Consider the following 22,157-nt stretch of genomic DNA (forward strand, 5'->3'; position numbering starts at 1 on the left):
GATCTTTTGCTTAGTCTCATTGCCACCATTAGTTGTGTTTCTATAAGCAAATCACTGCACCTCACAGATCTTAATTTACTCACCTGAAAAATGGATATGTTTTTTAAAGCAATGAACGTTATGTTTAATATGTTTTCTCTTTTTTTTCTTCTTACATATGGAACCTTACAAAATTCTCTAATATAAAATCTTTCTTCTATTAATTCTGAACTAGCCATAGATTTAATTGAAACATTTTAATTCTTTATATTTTACTTCTAATGCAACACAATAGTGCCACAAAGGGCGATAAAAGCAGGCATAAAGGCATTATGGCAATAAGAAAAATTTTATAATGTTGGCTATAGATTTTATATGAAAGGATGAAAAGAGAATGTCTTCTACCACGCTTTACCAGAAAATGCATTGATGATCAAATTTTATATTTCACGTAAATATAACATATTTTCTAAGGTTATATTTACAGCATAGTTGGAAACAACAGTTAATCAATCAGGTGAGTGAAAAGTGAAAGTTATTATTTTCTTACATAATACATAAATAAGCTACATCTTGAATATTGGAAAACAGCTTTCTTCAATCACAATTATACAGGTTTCTGCTGTACTCAAATTAATTATTGTCTTTGCACATATCATAATTGAATAAATCAATAAAATTAAAGAACCAAAATAGTCAACAGGTATCAATGAATTAAGAAAAATGGCATACCCAATAATCGCAGCAACATAAACTGTGTTCCCAATGCTAGAGAACGTTGCCTGTAATTAACACACCTGGAAATATTAAGTACATATTAGACTAATAATGACTATACAGGATGCACATTCTTTCAGCAAGTTCATGTTTACACCAGTTTAGCACTTATATATTAAAGTAAATGTTGAGCACAGAAAATAAGTTATTTGTAAGATTTTATAAATACTTCAGTCTTTTTGTAACTATAAAAGAAGAAAAGTTATCTGAACTAAAAAATTGCAAGTAATACTAAGAAAGAACTATATGTTTCAATGAATATAAAATTAAAGGAAAAGGACATGCACTAACGACTTATTTTTGGTTACTGCTATTAAGTTGCACACAGATAATTTTACTCTAACTCTAACTAACTTCAAGGTACAAATATCATGCAATGTAAAATGGTTTCTAAGGTCCAATAGGATTCAACAAAATTTAAATAATGACTATGGGCCTGTCAAAGAGAAATGACATAATATCAGCATACATGAGAATCAAACAAGAGATGAAAGTGATCAACCAGTTTTTAAAAACAAATAAGCAGTTGCAAGGTGACTTGAATGTTTTTCAAAAATGAATTTTTAAGAAACATTTCCTCCATTCTCTAAATACTTCTAATTCCCATATAGTGTAATGTGTTTAGAATTCCTAAACTTTCCATTTGATGGGAAGGAAAGGGTAAACACTAAGGGGCAAGTTTGAAAAGGGAAAAGGCTAGGTTTGTTAGAGATGATTCAGAATCGTGAATGTGCCCACAGAAAAGCAGGTAGGAAATATTTTGTAAAGTAGCACTAAAGGTCCTACTGAAGAAGAGCAGCTCATCTGCTGAAAGCACAAAAGGCAGGCTAAGCGCCAGGTGACAGCCAGCTTCTTACCTATCAGCATAGTTTAGAGAAAAGAATATCACAGTAAATAATGAATAAGATGGAATACATGTCATTCTGATTCTAACCTTTATGGGAGTATGTTTTATTTCCATCACAGTCAAAAAGAATTGAAAATAAATTCAGCTTGCAATGGAAGCCTCATGAATAAGCAGGGAAACGTCAGGTACGTGTCAGGTAGGCAATGTTAAGACACTTTCACATACATGATGTCATTTAAACCTGATACATCTGGGGCTCAATGAAGAAGAATATCCAATGAAACAAGAACTCTACTGATCTTGTTAAGGAAGGGCTGAATTAGAATTGGAACCTATGATCAATGTAAACATCTAGTGAACCCCTGCATCCATTTTCTTTCCATTGCTTTAGGAACTGTAAATTTCACAATATAATACATACCTAAGGATGGACATAGTTATAGGAGTACCAGACATAAAAGTAAAAATAAGAGTAAGAAAGAAAATGCCAAGGAATATGGGCAAGTTTGCACATTGACTTTCACATTTTCCAGCTTTAGCTTCAAAAGCAAAACTTTCTGCAGCGGATGTTATCTCTGCTTTCTTTCCAACACAGGAACAGTTGTAATAGCTCTAGAAATATTAAACATAATATTAAACATGCTGGAAGTGTATGTTTCAAAAATAATTTTACCGCTACAAATTACACCATCTCCACATAGGGCACACATTCTCTCACTGTCCACACCTAAATAAAGCAAATAATGCCAAGAAATCCAACAAGTGGTCATATTCATAAGGTAGAATAATCTGTATTTGACTTCTGTGCCTATTATTTCAACATTCAACATTATTGTTGCCTCATGATTTATAAAAAGAGATTGATGATAAGTACATGATGTTGCATATTCGATGCTGTTTTCAATAGATCATAATTGCTCATATGTTTTTTTCTTTGCAATTACAATAAAATAAATTTATTTTTTCCAGACTCATTCAAGAATAAGTAAATGTGATAAACCATCAACACCAAATTCTTTTAAATGTGCATATCCTACAAATATGTTGTTCAGATAATGATTTCCCACAAACTTTCTCCTTTCCATTATAGGAGGCAAAGAGGTATCTTTAGTGACAATCTCATTACCTGCAAAATCTGAAAGAGCAAAACCTATAATTTTGATTTGTGCCTCCATAAAGTTAACTAATACCTATTAAGACTTTGAAAAAAGAATGGTGCTTTTAACCTATGACTATAATTTTTTAACTTTTTCAGGAAGCTTTACTGAAAGAACTGCATCCCTCTTTTTTTAAAAATTTATATATTTTTTAATATTGTCTTTTTTCTTAAGATAAATAGATCATACAAAACTTTACATTAAAAAACATAAAAGGTTTCCATATACCCCACTCCCCACCCTACCCCCATTCTTCCCACATCAACATCCCCTTTCATCATCAGTAAGGCACATTCATTGCATTCATTGCATTTGTGCATCCCTCTTACGATGACATATTTATGGCAATAAATAACTTATGAACCAACACACACACAATGATAGAAATCACAAGTATTCATTCTATGGGGAAAACAGAAAGATATTTTGAAAGGTTGTTAGGCAAAATCATTAGTTTTTCAACCTCAATCCCATCCTTACTATAAATCTTTTCCTCATTAAAAACCCAGACTTGTAGATGGCATTCCCAAAACTGACCATTACATATGCAGCAATCAGATATATCAAATTATTAAATGATGTAACTTTTAAATATATTAAGAAGGAAAACTGAGGAGAGTATTTTTTATCCTGGTGAAAATTTAAAACTAACTTATATAAAGAAGTATACATTTGCCTGTGATATAATTGTCAGTCAAGGTCTCTTTGTTTAGTTTAGGTCACTGGTGCAAACTATGAGACTAATATTGCTGTGAAAACAAATGCACAGGTGTTTCTTGTATTCTTATCAGTTCATTTTGCCTATCTGAAATATTCCACAAGGAAGTAAAAATCATATGAATCAGCAGGTTTGTACATGGAAAGATTGGACATAAAAAAGCCAAAAGTCAAATACCAAATACCAAATTTTAAAGTCAAAATACTTTGCTCTTCCTAAACAACCCCTGAAAGACAATTTGCTAATAAAGTTGCCGATTATATTAATATTTGGTGAAAATTATAAATATTAAATTAATCATATTCAAATAATCAATACCCTTTCAAGTGTGCACTGGATGTCAGATTTTGGGGATTTTGTTTTTCTTGTTCAGGATATTTGTGTCTATCTATTTCTAGTTATGTGAGCAGAATCTTTCCCAATAATTTGTCTCCTTGTCATCTTCAGAATTAATCAATAGCCTTTATTCATTATAGATTACATAAAGGACAATGCTACCTATTTATCCATCTCTCTAAAGAACAGTTACCTGCCAGGTGGCTCTGATTCTATGATTAGCATTATGCTTACTTAGGAATTTGATTCCTTGGAAATGACACAAACATCTAGTTTTCTCATGCCATTCTGAAACTAAAGCAATCCCAGATGCCAAATGGTTTCAAGATATGAGAATTCACAGTTTTGAGATCTTAAAAATCTTCCCAATGTCTTTTTCTACATTTTCATAGATGTTTTACAGCCATGGTTGACTTAGTTTTATTCCAAGAATTAAATCTGTATATAGGTCATTCGATTCTATTAGGCTTATATGATTTATTGCAGATTTTTTTTCTGAAGATTTTTCAGTTATTCTTAGATGATAATTTTAATATTTATAGGCTAGGTAATACGAAAAAAATTTTCATTGTTTCCCAGATTCCTGCTTAACTCCAGCAGTAAGATTAAACCCTAGTGTGTTACAATGAACTCTTACTGAATTTATTATACATGGAATTATTAAATATATATGTATATTTATGTATACATACATTTGTATGTATAAACATATGAATGTGTATAACCACACATACACACATCCATGTTGGTTTCAGAAGAAATTTGAAGTAAATTTAAAGGTGATCTCAATTAATCATAATTATTTATTTAAAATTTTTTTCTTGTAATCTTTGATTATATAGAAAAAGGAATGCCATTTCACTATCCCATATTTCAAATATTCAAGATTGTGATGTTTGTATAATTCCTATGTATCTTATTAATTTTTTTAAGATAAGCCATAATATGTGTCCCTGAGGTGCTCCAAAAATTAACATTATTTGCTAATGCATAACACATTATGTATTATCAGTAATCTGAGTATTATTTGTTCACAAGGCTCTTAAGCTTAACTAAGACGAAATCTTTAAATCATAGATGAAGTACAATAAAATTCTAATAGATGCCTTTAAACTATTTATCTACATTAAAAAGAAATAACATCTATGTAAACTAATATGCATTATAATTTCAAATTGAAAGTAAATTTATATTTGAGCATAAATCAATGGTTTGGATATTTAAAAATGTTATTCCAGCAAATAAAAATGCTTATTAGCAGTCTATTACCCTGTACTAAGTAAGAACAGGAAAAATTCACTGCCTTCAAGGAGTTTAAAATATAGTTGAGGAAAAAGAATATAATAAAGTAAATAATACTTCATAACTACAACAGTAGTAATGTTACAGAGATGTATGTGAGTAATTGCCAAATTGATTTTTCAATAATAATTACATCTTGGAGGAAGAAGAGTTTTTGTCAGCTGCACTGGTCAGGAGCTGCTTAATGGGGAAGGTGTGGGCCAGGAGGAAAAGAATAGGAAACTGTGTAACTCCACTGGAGGAATCAGGAAGGTCATCCATAAACACACAAGCACATTGTCTCCCTAACAGTAGGTTGAGTAACAACAAACACAAGTTACCTGTGGCTGTCTTGTTGTAACAGAATTTTTGCAACCTGCAAAGCAGGGAGAAAAATATTGGATTCCATCTCCTCCACAAAGAGGATAAAAATAAGATTGCAAACAGTTACAATTGGCATTGCAAGGAGCTGTTAAATTTCCCAGTTCTCCTGTCCTGTATACAACAACAACAAAAAAAAAAGAAGAGCAAATTATTTGTTTCAACTTTTACCAAATTGTTTAAAACCATTGTTATGTTTTGCAATTCTGTCATTTATTGACTTAACATATGTTTAATTACCAAATGAATAAAGTAAATAAAATTCCTGCCTCTGGGAGATGTGGCTCAAGCAGTTGGATGCCTGCCTCCCAAGTGGGAGGTTGCAAGTTCAGTTCCCAGTGCTTCCTAAAGAAGACAGACAATGAGCAAATATGTGAGCAAGGCATCGAGCAGACAACAAGCAAAACCAAAATGAACAGGAAGTGGATGTGGCTCAAGCAGTTGAGTGTCCACCTTCCACATGGGAGGACCCAGGTTCAGTTTCTGGTGCCTCCTAAAGGAAAAAAAAACAACAAAAACAAACAGACAAGGAGCAGACAATAAGCAAAAACAACAAGTGCAGACAACAAACACAAACAATGAGAAAAAACAGTGAGCAAACAGACAAGGAGCCATCTTGGGTGGGGGGCGGAATGCCTGCCATCCCACATAGAACTTAAATTCTTGTGAGTGAAAGAGGCAATAAAAGCAAAAGCTACATAATACAATGTCTGTATGTGATAAGAAAAATAAGGCAGAGTAAGGAAATAAACCAAGGTTTTTCATTTCAGGCCAGATAATTCTTTGTTGTGGGGAGCTGATCTTATGCACTGTATGATGTTTAGCATCTTCCCTAACCTTTACCCATTAGACGCCAGTAGCACTTCCTTCAGTTGTGACAACAAAAAATGTCCCCAAGTATTGTGAAATTTCCTGGGGGAAGGAGCAGAGAGGTGCATGGCAGAGACACAAATTGGCCCTGGACTGACAACCATTGCAATGGAGAAGTAGGGAAGGGGACACTAATTTAGATGCACTATTCTGAGCCTCACTCTGAGTGAGGATGGGGCATTTGAACAGACACTCCAATCTCATTTGTCAACACGATTAGAACATAAAATCCTTACTTAAAACATCTTTATGTATATAATTTGCAAATAAAGATCCACGTGATTTTGTATGACTTGAATGTGCTTCAGGGGAGCTCTGTTCTATTATTTGTAAATGTTGAGATTTATGTCTCCAACATAACTATATGCAGTGAATATGTCACCATAAAAGTGTCTGTCATCTTCCCTAATGCCAGCTTTAAAAACAATATGTAAGTTAATTATAGAGTAAAAGAGGAAGAAACAAAAGTACAAATGATGGACAAGGACAGATAAAAGTCAAGAAATAAACGGCAGAAAGAGGAAGGATGAAAAAGGAAGACCTAAAGGAGAGAGAGAGAAGATATCCTCTTTCCTGAACTCGCAATTTTGTAGAAGCCACTACAGCCACATTCATCCTGTTTTATGTCAATTATTTGTATATTCACCACTGCAGGATATCACTAGCAGGCAGGGAAATATAACCAGTATAAGTTTTCTGCTTTCGTTTTCTCCCCCATTCTATCCTATCTTATTCTTAACTCTCTTACCAAACAATGGTTAAAAGCAAGGAGGAAGTAATTGCCTAGGAAAGGTAGGGCCAAAATAACTATGTCTTTCAAAGTAGCCTCTATTTCAAATCTGAAACAGATGTATCATCATGAGACTTTTCACACCCCTCTCTCTCTTTAGTATGACACAGCAAAACCAAAGGAGACAGCTACACATATTGCCGTTCAAGAGTCCCTAGGCTCATGAATGGCAAATGGAAGATTGCTAAGTGTGTACCACCTATAAAACTCATTATAAAATAACTTTCCTGCTAAAATGGAAGGAAATTCTCACTCAGGGAATTGCCTGAGGTCAAATGTATTGAATTATTTTAAGAGTATTCTTGCATTTACATTTATTATGATTGTGAACATTTTGAGTGGAATTTAAAATCTCAGTTCAGTACAGTGCAAGCACAATGTCAAGAAGAACACAATATGAGCTCAAAAGCTATACCATCCACATTTTCCATACTTCTCCTACTAGGACTTCCTCCTTGTATCCCTGTTCATTTTAGAATTTTAAACGTGGAAGGATGAATAAACCATGCAATTGAGTCTACTCTTTTTATCAATGGGGAAAGTAAGGCCCTGAGAGATCAGGTGACTTTTCTTTCACTACAAAACATAACTCTTCAGGTTCCCCAGGCAAAGGGTTCTTCCGTATAAAAGGTTAGCTTAAGCAAATATTTTCCCTCGATCACTCATTCATTCATTCATTCAACGAATATATATATCAAGCAAGTGGTAGGCCCTATTTTAGGTATCAGAAATACAAACATGAATAACATATTCTCTGTCCTCAAAGATTTCAGTACCATTTCAGAAACGGGTACAGATGATACACTAATATGGTGAGTGCAGTATTCTATCTGCAAAGGACATTTGAGAAGCACTGATGAAAAATACTAAAACAAGCCAATGTGTGAAGAGTGAAGGAGCTGCTGCCTGAGATGATTCTGAAAGGATGAGTAAGAAGGAAGGAAAAGACACTTTGGAAAAACCTCATGCTAATGCATATAGGGGTGCAAAACAGATGAATAAGTATGCATGATGTTTAAGATAGGGTGTGATAGGAAATGAACTTGCTGAAGAGTCAGGAACCAGATTTTTAGGGTCTCCTGGGTCTTATTGAAAACAATGGATTTTAATCTTTTTGCAAAATATAAACATTGAAATACTTTAAGACGGGAAGGTCACATCGTCAAATGTATGTTTTATGTATCCCAGAACTGATACATAGAATAAATTTGAAGGAAGGACACCAGTTACATTATTCCAGAAAATAGGTGGTGACAATGTAAATGACAACTAAAATACAACATTTGGATTACTGGAAACAGAATGGAGAAATATTTTGGATTTGGAATTGGTTAAGATTTGGTGTTTGTTTGGTTGATTTAAGATGGGAATAGGATGAAAGAGTCAAGAGTAATTCCAAGAAGGCAAGGAAACAAGGCTGCAAAGAGAGAGGGAGGATGTGGGGAGAGAACTTGGGGGAAGGAGCTTTTTAGGAGCATTATAACTTCTCTGTCACCTCACAAGGCTTCAGTAAAATCTACTCCATCACTGCTTTTGGAGTTGGAATTCTTTTTATTTGGGATGTAGTAACACAGAGAAAAATAATCTGACAGTGCCATATACTTATTTTGTGCCCATTAAAATCTTAAACTATATTTATATCTATAAACACAGACACACACATACACGTATGTGTGTGTTGGTATATGTATAATCACTTTCAGTTTTTTTAATCACTAAGAAATATATGCATTAAGCACTTTATGCTTATGTTTTATCTTTTTGTCTATGATCCTAATCTCTCTCTTTTTAAGACTACTATTTTTTTAATTCACCAATAAATTAAAAGTCCATTTTCTAGATGTTTCTTTATCTTGAACACTGCAATTGTTTTATCAATAAGCAAAGCCTTATGAGGGGAGGCTTCACCTAGTCTTCAGACTCAGATCCATCTTCATCTTGACTAATCTGGAAGTAACGAAGTTCATAAGTCTCCTTGTCACATGCAACCACACACAGCCAATCACAAAGATTGTTCTTCTTAAGGTATTTCTTGGTAAGATATTTCAAATACCTTTTAGAGAACTGTTTCTCAGAAACAACTGTGATTTTAGTCTTAAAGCATGCAATGTGAACAACATTTCCCAGATTTCCAGTTTTTCCATTGACTTTAACCTTCTCCCACAGAAACTGCTCAAAATTTCCAGAATCAAAAATTCCATCTTCTACTGGATGAGTAAGATCCAAATTAAACTTCCGTGTTGACTTCTTGGGCTTCTTGTCTTTCTGCGGGGCCATCTTGAGAACTGAGCGAGCCATCAGAGAGCCCTAATGTCTCTTGATAACCAGTCCTTGTCCCTCCCTCCCACACATATGCATTTCAAACTAGCACCATCATAATTGCTTCCCTTTCTGATTATGCCTAAGACAGCTCACTTGGTAGTGATTATTGTTTAAGATGGGAAATATCTAAGGAACTCATCTACTTTGTCTGTCAGGTGATAAACTATTCTGTTATGCTCTCCAGAACTCTCTTTTAACAGGTACATTAAGAAAAGTGCTTTCTTGGGATGAGTTATGGGGGTGATAATCAGGTCTACCTATTTTTCAGCATTTCCAGGTATTTTTCCACTATATCCTGATATGCAACCTAAGTTCCACTCAAACTCATTCCTTGGCTTAGCCTTCACTTTCTAGTAATTATGCTTTGGCTTAACATATTCCTTCTTCTTCATTTTTTTTCTCTCAAAATCCTTTGTATCCTTACAGGACATTTAAATGCCATTTCTCTAGCTCTTCCTCCTTTGAATCCTATAGCGCTTTATATTTACCCATTACTTAATTCAATCTTCATACACAGTTTTGTTTTTTAATCTCTACCGCTAAACCATAAATTCCTTGAGGGTAGGAATACCATCACAGAGGTCTGCCATAAGAAGCATTTAAAAATGGAGATGAATTTATCAATGCTTTAGACACTAAGCAGTCCACTGATGGAAAAGAATGACTTAGACATGAACAGCAATTACAAATCTTCATAACTGCTATTGGTAAACTTTTCCAAAGTATATTTTATTTATACCTTAACATATTATACAAAATTATGGATTCCTTGACCTGGTTTGTGACCTCTCTCAACAGCCTCAAGCTTATATAATGAAGATTCTAAAGAAGCAGTCTCTCTGAGCAGGCTATAAAATATGCCATTGTGCAACACACACACACATCCCTATCCACTACTCAAGGATTAGGATTTGAAGCAAAAGAAACAAGGCAAAGAAAGATAAATTGGTGAAACCAGGTATAGGTAGAAATATGTTTACAGGTCAGAACAATAAGAAGTTTCTTATTTCTCTATAATGATCACCAGAACGTCACTTTCATTTTCTTCTAGTCCTTTTCTAACACACTTAATAAGAAAATTTTACCATAGGGAAAGACATCTTCATTTTAAAAAATTTAAAACAATAAGAACATAAAATGTGAAATTCTCCTTAGGATGTGAATTCCTTCAGGGCAAAAATTCTCCTGTATTTATCTTTGTACTCCTGTGCAAGCATAATATCCAATACATAATAGCTGTTCCTTAAATATTCCCTAAATAAATACCTCCAACTTATGACATCGTTACGTACATTGAAAAAAATATCCTACTTACCTAGAAAAGTCTTCCAGTAATAACTGTAAAAAAGGCCATTCCTCACCAACTTATTTAAGAAAGCATATACCTGAATATAGACATATAATTATTTATTTTGATATTAATATCAAGAACTACGTAAATATATTTACCCATTATATAATTCAGACACACCAGCAAATGGCTGACTTTCACATTTGGCGTAAATAAACACAGAACTCAGCAGAAGTGCAATTCCAGATGAGAACAATGCAAACTTCATTGTGTTTTTACATGTCATTTTGAACTTTGAAACAAAGGCACCACCTAAAACCTGACCAAGAGCAGCTCCAGGAATTAAAACAGCCCCTAAGAAGAAAGAAGGCACAGGCTGTGAGGAAACACACAAGTATACCAGTAATTTGGTACAATTATTTGTACAACTGGAAAACATCAAAACAATCACCAATGTGATTTGAACATTTGAACGTACTCACCAGATTTAAAATTATATACATAAATGACTTAGTCCCATAAAGTATTATTAAGATTAATGCTTTGAACATTAATATTAATACAGATATTCTCTAGCAATACAGCTTTTGTATTTTTCAAGTTCATAATATTATCTAATGCCAGAAAATCAGAAAATTTTATCAAAATCAATATAAAGTTTAAATTTCAAGGAATGGGCTATCCAAAATTATATGCTAATACTTAAATATTTACTATGGCAAAATAAAATGAGAATATTAAACTTTTAAAAAGTTTTACCTCCAAGGGTAGCTGCAAAGCTGGATGATATTCCGAACTGATTTTCTATAAATTTGGGTAAAAATGTAGCAAATCCAGTAGTAATTAAGGCTTCTGAAGTAGTTGATAGGATTAAGCATATATAGACAGTATTTCTCATCAAATTCTAAAGAGAAAATACAGTTCACCAAATGAATACTGATGATTATACTGCAAAATGGTAACATTATAAATGACAAGTTTCTAATAAACACAATATAATCATCTCAGTATTTCCTCTAATAAAAAATATTAATAAATTTGTATGTGCAAAGCTGGGAAAATCTGTATGTGGCACGCTCAGAGAATTCACAGAATTCAGTAGGTTGAATTTACCCTCATTCTATACAAGTATGCAAGAGACCAGGGAAAAGGGAAAAATGCCTGCTTAGCCAAGTTTCTTCCTCCACTTACTGTATATTCCCATATTATAAATCTACTCCTATTTTATGTTGTTGTTGCTGTGCTTTGAGTTTCTACATCCAGTAAATGAAGAACTTGACTTGAGAAAAGATGAGAATTGCCTCTAAATACCAAATTTATACTTAGCTCCATGAGTAAAGGACTCACTAGTCATGTACAGGGTTAGGCAAGTATAAATAGGTTTCTAAATTGTCTCAAAATTATATTACTCTATCAAAAGGGACTATAGATATGTAATGTTTTAAATATATTTAACCATAAAATGAAACTCAAATTATAGTTCTGGAATATTAAATGCAAAAAATATTACATGAAACAGCCCCACATGTACACACACGCACATGTCACAAACAGACAGGATAAGAGAGTTAAAAAAAACAGTGCAGCAGTTTGAGATTATTTATGAATCCCAAAAAGAGAGATTATATTTTCAAATTGATCTGTTCCTCTGGTCTTGATTCCAAGCTACAAGGGCTATTGAATTGTCATTTGAGTAGACATATTTGACACAGAATGCAAAGAATACATGTTTCCCTTTATATAGACTATTTGTAGTTAATAATTCTCTTTAAACTTTAAGGCAATTTAAGTTGAGAATTTCATAACTACATAATTATTAAAATATGTGGTGTGATATTCTTTGTATTAAATACAAAGGATTTAAGCTTACTTGATAAAATCAGTGTAGGGCTTTTGATTCAACCACATCATTGCCTGATAGCCTACAGCTCACCTTAGAAAGGAAGCCCTGAGAGATGAGCCCTAGCCAGGAGAGAGGGAAGACTGTAAGCCCAAAGGGAAAGGAGAGACCAGGCAGAGATTAATGACCATCTTGCTTCAACATCTGGCAACTGACTTTGGTGAGAAAGCAACCTTGAGTTGGACTCTTTATGGCCTTGTAACTGTGAGCTTTTACACCAAATAAATAGCCTTTATAAAAGCCAAAAGATTTCTAAATCTAAAGATTTCACTTTGACAGACTAATACAGACAGAATCAAATGATCTATCATAAAAATAACAGAAGAACCAAAAGGAGAAAAAGTACCTAAAGAAGAGATACAAAAATTAAAAAAAAAAAAAATAGTAGTAGAAGAAAATATTTAAGTCTTTAGATTGAAAATGACCATGAAGGAATCATGAAAGAAAAAAAACAACACATACTGAGACATAATCTAGTGTGTGATAGTTAAGTTCATATGTCAACTTGGCCAGGTTATGGTGTTAATTTGTATGGTCAAGCAAGCACTGCTTGATATTTCCTGGACTTAAATCATCAGTACATTGCTAGCATCTATGGCTAATTACATCTACAATCAAGTAAGGAAACTGCCTTCAATAATGAGAGAAGTCTTCACCAGTTGAAGGTTTTAAAAGAAGTGATGATTTCAGAAATCAGAAGAGAGAATTTCCATCTCTACTTCAGCCAGCCAGCTTCTGGGGAATTCATTTAAAACCTCCATCAGAGTTCTCAGTTTGCCGCCTGCCTTACAGAATTTGGACTTGCACATTTCCACAGTCGTGTAAAACAATTCTTATTAAAATCCCATAATATTTATAAATATCTCCTGTTGGTTCTGGTTCCCTAGAGAACCCTGACTAATAACAGCTTTGGTACCAGAGTAGTTCTTGAAAAACAGAATTTTAAGGGTAAGATTGCTTAATTAATTCTGGGGTTTTTGCAATTGTTTCTCTAATCTGGCTATAGATTCAAAGGCACTGATACCGTCAACAATCAAGATGGCACTGATAGTCCATGACATGAGTTAGCAATAGAGATATGCAAAATATCACCACTGGATATGCCACTTAATGCTTATAATACAAACTTCTAACCACTTACCCTGATAAAACAGCTCTCACACTTTTGTGTGAAGAGATAAATCTTGTTTCACCAGATGAAACTACAATGGAATGTCCTGCACTACTAATTCTTCTTGTGACCCTCCCCCCACCCCTCTTTTCTTACAGGCCTAAAACCAGGCTGAAGTCCCAACAGGTCCCAAAAGGTGAGGTATAAAGTGTGACCCCATGAACAGGAACACTATACTCTAAAAGAACTGCATGATTTTTTTCTAATATATATAAAGATAAATCAGGGAACTATGTGTGGGAATATATAATAAGGATGTGGAATAATGATGGAAAGAATGTAAAGTTAAATAAAGCTGAACTTATTCATATGGGCCCACTAAGCAAAGGTTCTGGATTCAGTGTTGTAACTTGAGGAGTTAGGAAGGGCTCTAACAGTTTGATCAGATGGCTTGCTGAAACATGGACCAAATGGTGGCCCACATTGCCTGAGGTCAAAATGCCAGAAGTGTCCTGGTATAATGTAGATGAGGAGATCCAAAGGTTTACAGATATTGGAATGTTAAGGGTGGGCTTATCATGAAAGACTTGCTTAACCAGCCCCAAAATATCCAGAGGACATACCTTTCACCAGGACTGTACTAAATTTGTGAGACTAACTCAATCATCCTGAAGAGCTCTAACGTCCCTTTTCTTTTTTTTCCCAAGATTTATTTTTTATTTATTTATTTTTATTTATTTCCCCTCCCTCCCAGTAGTCTGCTCTCTGTGTTCATTTGCTGTATGTTCTTTTGTGACAGCTTCTATCCTTATCAGTGGCACCAGGAATCTGTGTTTCTTTTTGTTGTGTCATCTTGTGTCAGCTCTCCATGTGTGCGATGCCATTCTTAGGCAGATTGCACTTTCTGTCGCGCTGGGTGGCTCTTCTAACGGGGTGCACTCCTTGTGCATGGGGCTCCGCTACGCTGGGGACACCCCTGCGTGGCCAGGCACTCCTTGCGTGCATTAGCACAGTGCATGGGCCAGCTCCACACGGGTCAAGGAGGCCCGGGGTTTGAACTGCGGACCTCCCATGTGGTAGGCAGATGCCCTGTCCATTGGGCCAAGTCCACTTCCCTGTGGGCACTTTTCTTTATAGGTCATAGGTTACCCTGGAAACTGCTGTCACTGAACTTGGACACTTAAATACAATGGGGATGATGGGATCCTAGTGGCAGAAGCCAAGTGGCAGTACTTAATCTCCAAAAACAAGTTGGGTGTGGCTACCATAATGCATAGCAGTCTCAAAACAGCAATCGAAAAATGTGACTCACAGAGATCAATGTCATTGTTCCAGTAGATTATGGGGTACCTAAAAGTAAAATAATTAGACAGGTCTACTAAATTCTAACATGATCTATACAAGCAGAAGCATTTTAGGTCACATATCCAAATGTCTAACGTGAATTACAGAAACAAAGAGTCAGGGCCCTTTAATCATTTCCCAGATGTTAGATAGTTTAGAGACCCAGAACCCCTTGAATGAAAGGAAGTTACCTTGGGATATGAGTTTCCTATCATGAGCTGGGTGTTGTCTGACCTGCCAAGCCATAAAGCTGGGCAGGCACAGAAGCACACCATCATAAAATGGAAATGGTATATAGCAGATAGGCCTTGAGCAGGTCCTCAAGGCACAAGTTACAAGAGGAAGTGGTCTATATATCTTTGATCCTCACTTCTGCCTCATTTTCTCCTTCCCAGCTCACAGCTATGGCCTCTTGGGGAGTTGACTAAGGAAGAGAAACTTAGGCTTAGTTTATAAATGGCTCTGCATGACATACCAGTACCACCTGAAAGTGGACAGGTGTAGCACTACAGTCCATTTCTAGGGCTGGGTTGACTGAACTGACTATCAAGGGAATTAGGTCTGCAACTATGCAATGGAGGTAACAAAGAATTTGCTTGAAATACAGAGGATCCCCTAGGGCCTCTCCTAGGACCATTATACCATGTCCTGTGATAAAAGTCAATGGAAAACGCAACAACCCAATTCAGGCAGGACTCCCAATGACCCAGATGCTTCAGGAATGAAGGTTTGAGACACCCCACCAGCCAAAGAACCATGGCCAACTGAGGAGCTTACTGAGTGTAAAGGCAATACAGAATGGATAGTGGAGGAATGTAGTTATAAAAATGAGTTATGGTCACATGACCAGTTACAGAAATGAGTACAGTAATAGTTATGAATATTTCCTCCTTGTTTTGCTATGTTTGTTTATATACATAAAGCAAATATCTTTGTTTTCGTTCCTATTTTATCCTCTTATCATATGACATAAGTTGTATTAGCTACATGTCAAAGTAGCTAACTTGAAGGCTATCAAGTTTAAGAGTGAAAATTTTCTAAGAACCTGCACCTTATCTGGGGAGGGTTGTTGGGTTTCCAGTTGTATACAGAGCAGTTGAGTATTTTTAGGCAAAAAATCACTGTTATTGGTTTTATTTAGAGATTAAGTATGGTTGAAGGCAGGGATTCTTAACTTTTATTACACAGACCCCTTTGCCAGTCAGGTGAAAACCTTGGACACCTTCCCAAGTCCATGCTATACTGTGTCTTATTTAAGAAATATATCACATCCACACCAACACAAGAATAATGATTTTTGGAATTTCAGTTCAATTTCACAGACCCCTTATTATAAACCCCTGGTTTAAGGAGATGTGTGTGGGTGCCACATTTGACCAGGGGTAGACTGTGAGGGTTAAGTTCATTTTCAACGTGGCCAGGTTATGGTGTCAGTTTGTATGGTCAAGCAAGCACTGGCCTGATTGTTATTGTGAGGATATTTTGTGTATTTAAATTATCAGTAAGTTGATTGCATTTATCGCTAATTACATCTACGAACAACTGATAAGATTGCCTTCAACAACAAGAGAAGTCCCATCCAGCTAATGCTTTAAAAAGAAAAGTGATTTCAACACTCAGAAGAGAGTATTTCCATCTCTACTTCAGCCAGTCTGCTTCTCCTGGGGAATTTATCTAAAACATTCATTGGAACTCTCAGCTTGTAGCATATCCCATAGAACTTGGACTCCCTCCCCCACCACCACAATTCATACAAGAATTATGAGACAATTCTTATAAAAATCTCATATTTACAGATATCCTGTCAGTTCTGTTTCCGCAGAGAACCCCTACTAATACATACCGAATTTCCTAAAATGAAACATAAAGGAAAAATTTACAGCTTCCAGAATGAAAGATTTACACTACACTAGAATTTGTAACGGAAAAACATTTAACTAGAAAAGTGTGAAACTACATTCACAACTACTGGGATTAAAGGAGTTTGATTTAAAAGTATTCACTCAGTAAAAATATTTGGGTTCAGTCAAAAATATTATTCAAACATTTAGGGATTCTCAGAAGGTATCCTATCTGAAGAAAACCACCAATGACCTCTATTAGAATAGAGACCTCAAAATAGGAGACCATAAAGATGAAAAAATAAAAATAAAAAATAAAATCAGTGTTGTGCAATGACTCTTGCAATACACAGAGGTAAGTCTAAATAGAAGACGGCAACGTAAATTAGAATTTATACTATAAATTACATAAAAATGTATGAAATAGAGCAGAACTACTATAAGAGAATATATAGTAACTGGAATTTTAAAATATGAATAATCTCAACAAAACACAGAAATACACATGTACAGGTGAAGCAGGGGGAGATCTGGAAGGGAGATGGGCTGAGTGGAGAAGTAAAAATATTTTGAAAGATTTCAACCAAGAAGGAAGCAAATGAATAATGAAAAGTAAATTATTTCGAATCTTGAAAAATTAAAATTACAAACTTCCCTTGTACACAACTTTAACAAATGTATATGTATTTTAAAAGCTTTATTTTACCTTTAGAGCAGTTGGAAAATCTTTAATGCTTTTTCCAAAATTCTCATCTTCTTCTTGTATGGAACTATTCTTATCCTGATGAGCCTGGGAAATTTTTCCAGCTTGAATCTTTGCTGTTCCTAAAAAACAGCAAATGTACTTACTATATCACTTTAATCTTCATTTTTAAAAAGTTTACTTTTTAATTGACATATACTTCTATAAGCATATAAATTCCATAATAAGAGGCCATCTCCTCTCTTTTTCAATTGTATAGTATAAATATTTATGGCTGTAATCTGGCAGTCCTAAGAGTTAGTATTCAATACCACTAGAAAAGGAAGTTCCAACTGGTCAAAACATTAAAATGAGACAATTTTACTGTGACCACATATTTATTCTCTGCATTTAAAAATCTCATGTAACATTTTTCTCTTCCTTTCGAATGGTTCTCTTTTCATCCTTAACACAGTAAACAAGATAATTCTGAGGCTTTTACATTTATTCTCTGCTGTTCTAACAGGCTTGACAGATGAAATAATATTCTCCATGTATTAGTATGTCCCTTTGATTTCTAAAAATTGTACTGACAATAAGTCTGAGAAAATAGTCAATATATGGAATTATAAGGTAACATGGTCAGAAGAGAAAAGAATCAATGAGTTCACCTATTGCTATTCTACCAACTTTTCTTTTGCCCACTTCTAAAAGTCAATTTATCCTATTGCCGTGATAATGGAAACAACTAATGCCATCAGTTTAGAGAAAAATAATTCTAGAGATATGTATTTAAATTATAAGATTTTACAGGAGCAGAATCTCACACACAGTGAGAAATGGATTTTATTTTCTATTAACATTTTCTTTTTTGAACAGACTATTGAAAATATGGTGAAAAAAATCAATGTACTACAGCCTGATTTTGGTGATAATTAAAAATAAGTACTTGCATTTTTGTCTGCAAATAATTAGTATCTATAGTTAAAAGTAGATTGGCTTGGCAAGCAGCTGTGGCTCAATCAGTTGGGCTCCCATCTACCATATGGGAGTCCCTGGGTTCGCATCCCGGGGCCTCATTGTGAAGGCAGGCTCACCCACATGCTGCAGAGAGCGCTGGCCCGCAAGCGCCATGTAGAGCTGACTCAGCAAGGTGATGCAACAAAAAGGGAGACAAATAAAAACACAGAAGAGCACACAGTGAATGGACACAGAAAGCAGACAACAAGCAAAGCTGCAAGCGGGGGGGGGGGGGGGGGTAAATAAAAATAAATAAATAAAACACACAGAAGAATGCACAGCAAATGGACATGGAGAGCAAGGGGGGGATTAAAAAAAAAGCAGATTGGCTCTCAAAACTGTGACTAAATACAAAGTATCTAGGAATTGGGATTCTGGACAGAATATAAGAAAAAAAATAGTAAGTATTTAATAAGTAGTTGCATACACACAACAGTTTTATTGATTATTAATTGGAAATAAAGAAAATTCATAATATTAAGATTGCTACACAATATTTTCTAAAATGAAAACAGGTATTCAAAAGTTTACACATATAGGCAGGTAGATGAGATCCTCTATTTAACAAACAGGGTAAATTTTCCAGAGTTCTTATTAATCATAGAGAAAGAAACACCTGGTCTAGAATCACAGTAAAATATGATTTTAAAGGAAAAAATGTTTACCTGGTAGATGCTTCGGAAACCAAGAAAAAGGTATTATCAAAGACCAAGCAAAGACCCAAGCCAAAAGAAATCCTATCCACCAGGCCCCCAGCCAGCGTGGGTCATTCTCAGTAATATCAATGCTGTATGACAGGAAAAAAAGAGATAAAAGTAAGCTCTGCATTAATTAAAACTCATTATGATAATTACATGCTTTACAATTCAAATGCTTATAGTAGAATGCTATTGTAATATCCAAAATTTCAACTGATGCCATTGTGATGAATCAGACAACAGGTAACAGACATAAATGAGTTATAAAAAGAATGGTTCACAAGTTATTTGAAAAATGGCAAATATAGCATAAAGGTTTAAATTGTTCAATAGTAAATAAAAGTGTATTGAATATTTGAAATCATACATAGTATACTCAATACTTTCTCTAACTTTGGCTAAGTTTTCCTCCTCTACTGTATTGAATTAAATATATCCCATCAACAAATAAATGATTTATATTAAATGTTCATATACCTTGTTTCAATTATGGCATGCTTTTAAATGTAAACTATTCTTGAGAATTTTTATTTTTAAGAAAGTTATTATTAAGATTCACTTAATAGTTTTTAATAATCTTTCTCATATTTTTTATATTAATAGTCTCCTTTCAAAAACAAACCCCTTACACCTCATCACCCTTACAGCTCATCTAATTCCTTTCTTGAAAATGTCCTTTCTTAAATCCCAGCTCTGTGCTTCCAGGGTTTCCCCCTGAATACCTTCTTATACAGTCTTCAAGGATTAACCTAGGATTAACAGTTCAGCAAACAAATCACATAAACATAAACATATCTCCTTAAACCTTGCTCACAGGACTGTGCAGTTATAATTCCTCACAGTAAAATGAGAAAATAAGACCTCACCAAAGGTTAATTACTCTCCTATATGCAGGAAAAGAAGAAGGTGACTCTGTCATTAGGAAGGTGATTTTGAAATAAAAAAGACTGACTTCAATTCTTTTCTTGGCCACTTACCAGTTGTGTGTATCATCTACTTCATAGGATTACTGAAGGGATTAAATAAAATAGCACACAGAATGCATGTTGCCTGAAACAGTGTATGGGATCAATAAATGTTGCTTACTATTGTTCTCCATTGTCACAATTATTGAAGCAGCACAATTATGATCACCAATCAAAACTAGTACTACTAAGAACTTAATCTGAAAACTGTAGCTCCCTGAGACCCTTCAGGCTATCTTCTACAAACTAAATCTACTGAGAATATTACTAATTTTGATGGAATTCTTGTTTTTGAACAATGAATGAGGTCCTAAATGCCTATTTTCCAAAATCTCATTAGGTGACTCTATTAGGCACATAAATTAAGCAATTATGAATAAATGCATTATACTAAGAGATGATATGGCAATGATTCATGAAGCAAAATAGCTAAAATAAGATTTTATATAAAAATTGTATGTATTTCATTTTGTTTCCTGAAAAATTCCTCACGCTATCCTCAGGAAATACTGTGAAAATGTTCAGTCTATGATGTTAGCATTATTAAAATAAGAATAAATTTAGATACAAGAAAAATGGATATTGTCTTGCCTTTGTCCTATAGCAACATCAATATACATTGTAAGCAGTTGTCCTCCCAATACATAGCCAATTGCAGGGCCTAAGATTGACATAGAATAGCCAATTCCTAGAAGAAGAACAAAGAAATTGAGAAAGGTTTTACGTACAACTTTGTTTTGAATGCATAACATTAGTGCAGGAGAAATATTTTTGCTGAAGGAAAAGCTACACAATTAAATTACACCAAAATTACTCATACTTTAAAAATTACCAATTGGTATTGTCAAGACAAAGTACCTAAAATATATGATTCGAGAAACTTTTAGACTTTAATAACAATTGCAATAAATCCAATAGTTAAAAATCAATAGAGAGTTACGTTAATTGTTGGCAGGCTTAGTATATCTAACATTACCAATATGGATAATGATAATAATTAATGTTTACAATTCCTATGGAATTGTGTGCCACTCTGCGCACAGTCAAAAACACATCCTTTATTTTGCAGTAAAGCAGTTGATTTCAACCTGGATGAATCTGCTGAACTAGTCTGTTTCTTAAAAGTAATGCTTAAAATACATTAAAATGCTGGAAATTAGTGGTCTCACATTAACGTTGACAATAGGCTCTTTCATCATTTAAATTTCCAATTGGATTTAGACTAATACTTTAGTAAGAATATCTTAAAAGTTATGTGGAAATATAAACAAATTGCTATAAAACTTTCTAAAAGTTCACTTTGATTTTCTGACTTATCTTCATGGACAAAGAGCAAAGACTATGTATGCCTACTGATACTAGTCTGTGGATAACACTTTGAGTAGGTTATCCAGATCACCTTTTTCCAATTTTTATCAATTATTTAACAATACAGTCTCTTTATTTGCTAACTATATTAGCAATAAAGTCTCTTTCACATATGTTTCTGGATATGTTTACAGAAGAAATATATCTTTCATAAAGCGAAATATTTAAATAGTTTTCAAATGAGGAAAATGTGAGCTAGAATCACCACTCAAATGTAAAAATTTTGATAATGGTAGGACAATGTGTTTCCAACCTAATCTCTCACTTAGGAGAACTTAAGAAAAAAAATTTTTAATGGTAAAAATTATTTGAAAAAATATCAACTTTGAAGGTCAAAAGATTTTTTAAAAAGTGAAGGATCATTACATTCTAGAGAAAATAAATATCTAGAAAATTAGGACTGTTATTCCTGAGAATATTAGCTGATAAGAAACAGGGAATCTACACAATTCTTTGCTAGCCTCTAAGATGTAGGGAAA

General features: G+C 34.1%; 1 protein-coding gene and 1 pseudogene across 2 annotated transcripts in view; both read right to left on the bottom strand.

The window, feature by feature from the left end:
- SLCO4C1 (solute carrier organic anion transporter family member 4C1) overlaps positions 1-22,157 on the bottom strand; it is a 64,409-nt gene that overhangs the window by 4,644 nt on the left and 37,608 nt on the right. For both annotated transcript variants that reach the window (XM_058276663.2, XM_058276660.2), the window contains exons 4-11: positions 20,902-20,998; positions 19,313-19,434; positions 17,652-17,770; positions 11,509-11,653; positions 10,908-11,103; positions 5,437-5,590; positions 2,025-2,215; positions 712-776 (exon numbers count right to left, since the gene is read on the bottom strand). In XM_058276663.2, the coding sequence (XP_058132646.1) occupies positions 712-776; positions 2,025-2,215; positions 5,437-5,590; positions 10,908-11,103; positions 11,509-11,653; positions 17,652-17,770; positions 19,313-19,434; positions 20,902-20,998 (1,089 nt within the window). The remainder of the gene's footprint in view (positions 1-711; positions 777-2,024; positions 2,216-5,436; positions 5,591-10,907; positions 11,104-11,508; positions 11,654-17,651; positions 17,771-19,312; positions 19,435-20,901; positions 20,999-22,157) is intronic.
- LOC101424025 (ribosomal protein eL22-like 1 pseudogene) lies at positions 8,970-9,465 on the bottom strand (annotated as a pseudogene).

The sequence above is a fragment of the Dasypus novemcinctus genome, chromosome 2 (assembly GCF_030445035.2).
Source record: "Dasypus novemcinctus isolate mDasNov1 chromosome 2, mDasNov1.1.hap2, whole genome shotgun sequence".
NCBI lineage: Eukaryota > Metazoa > Chordata > Mammalia > Cingulata > Dasypodidae > Dasypus > Dasypus novemcinctus.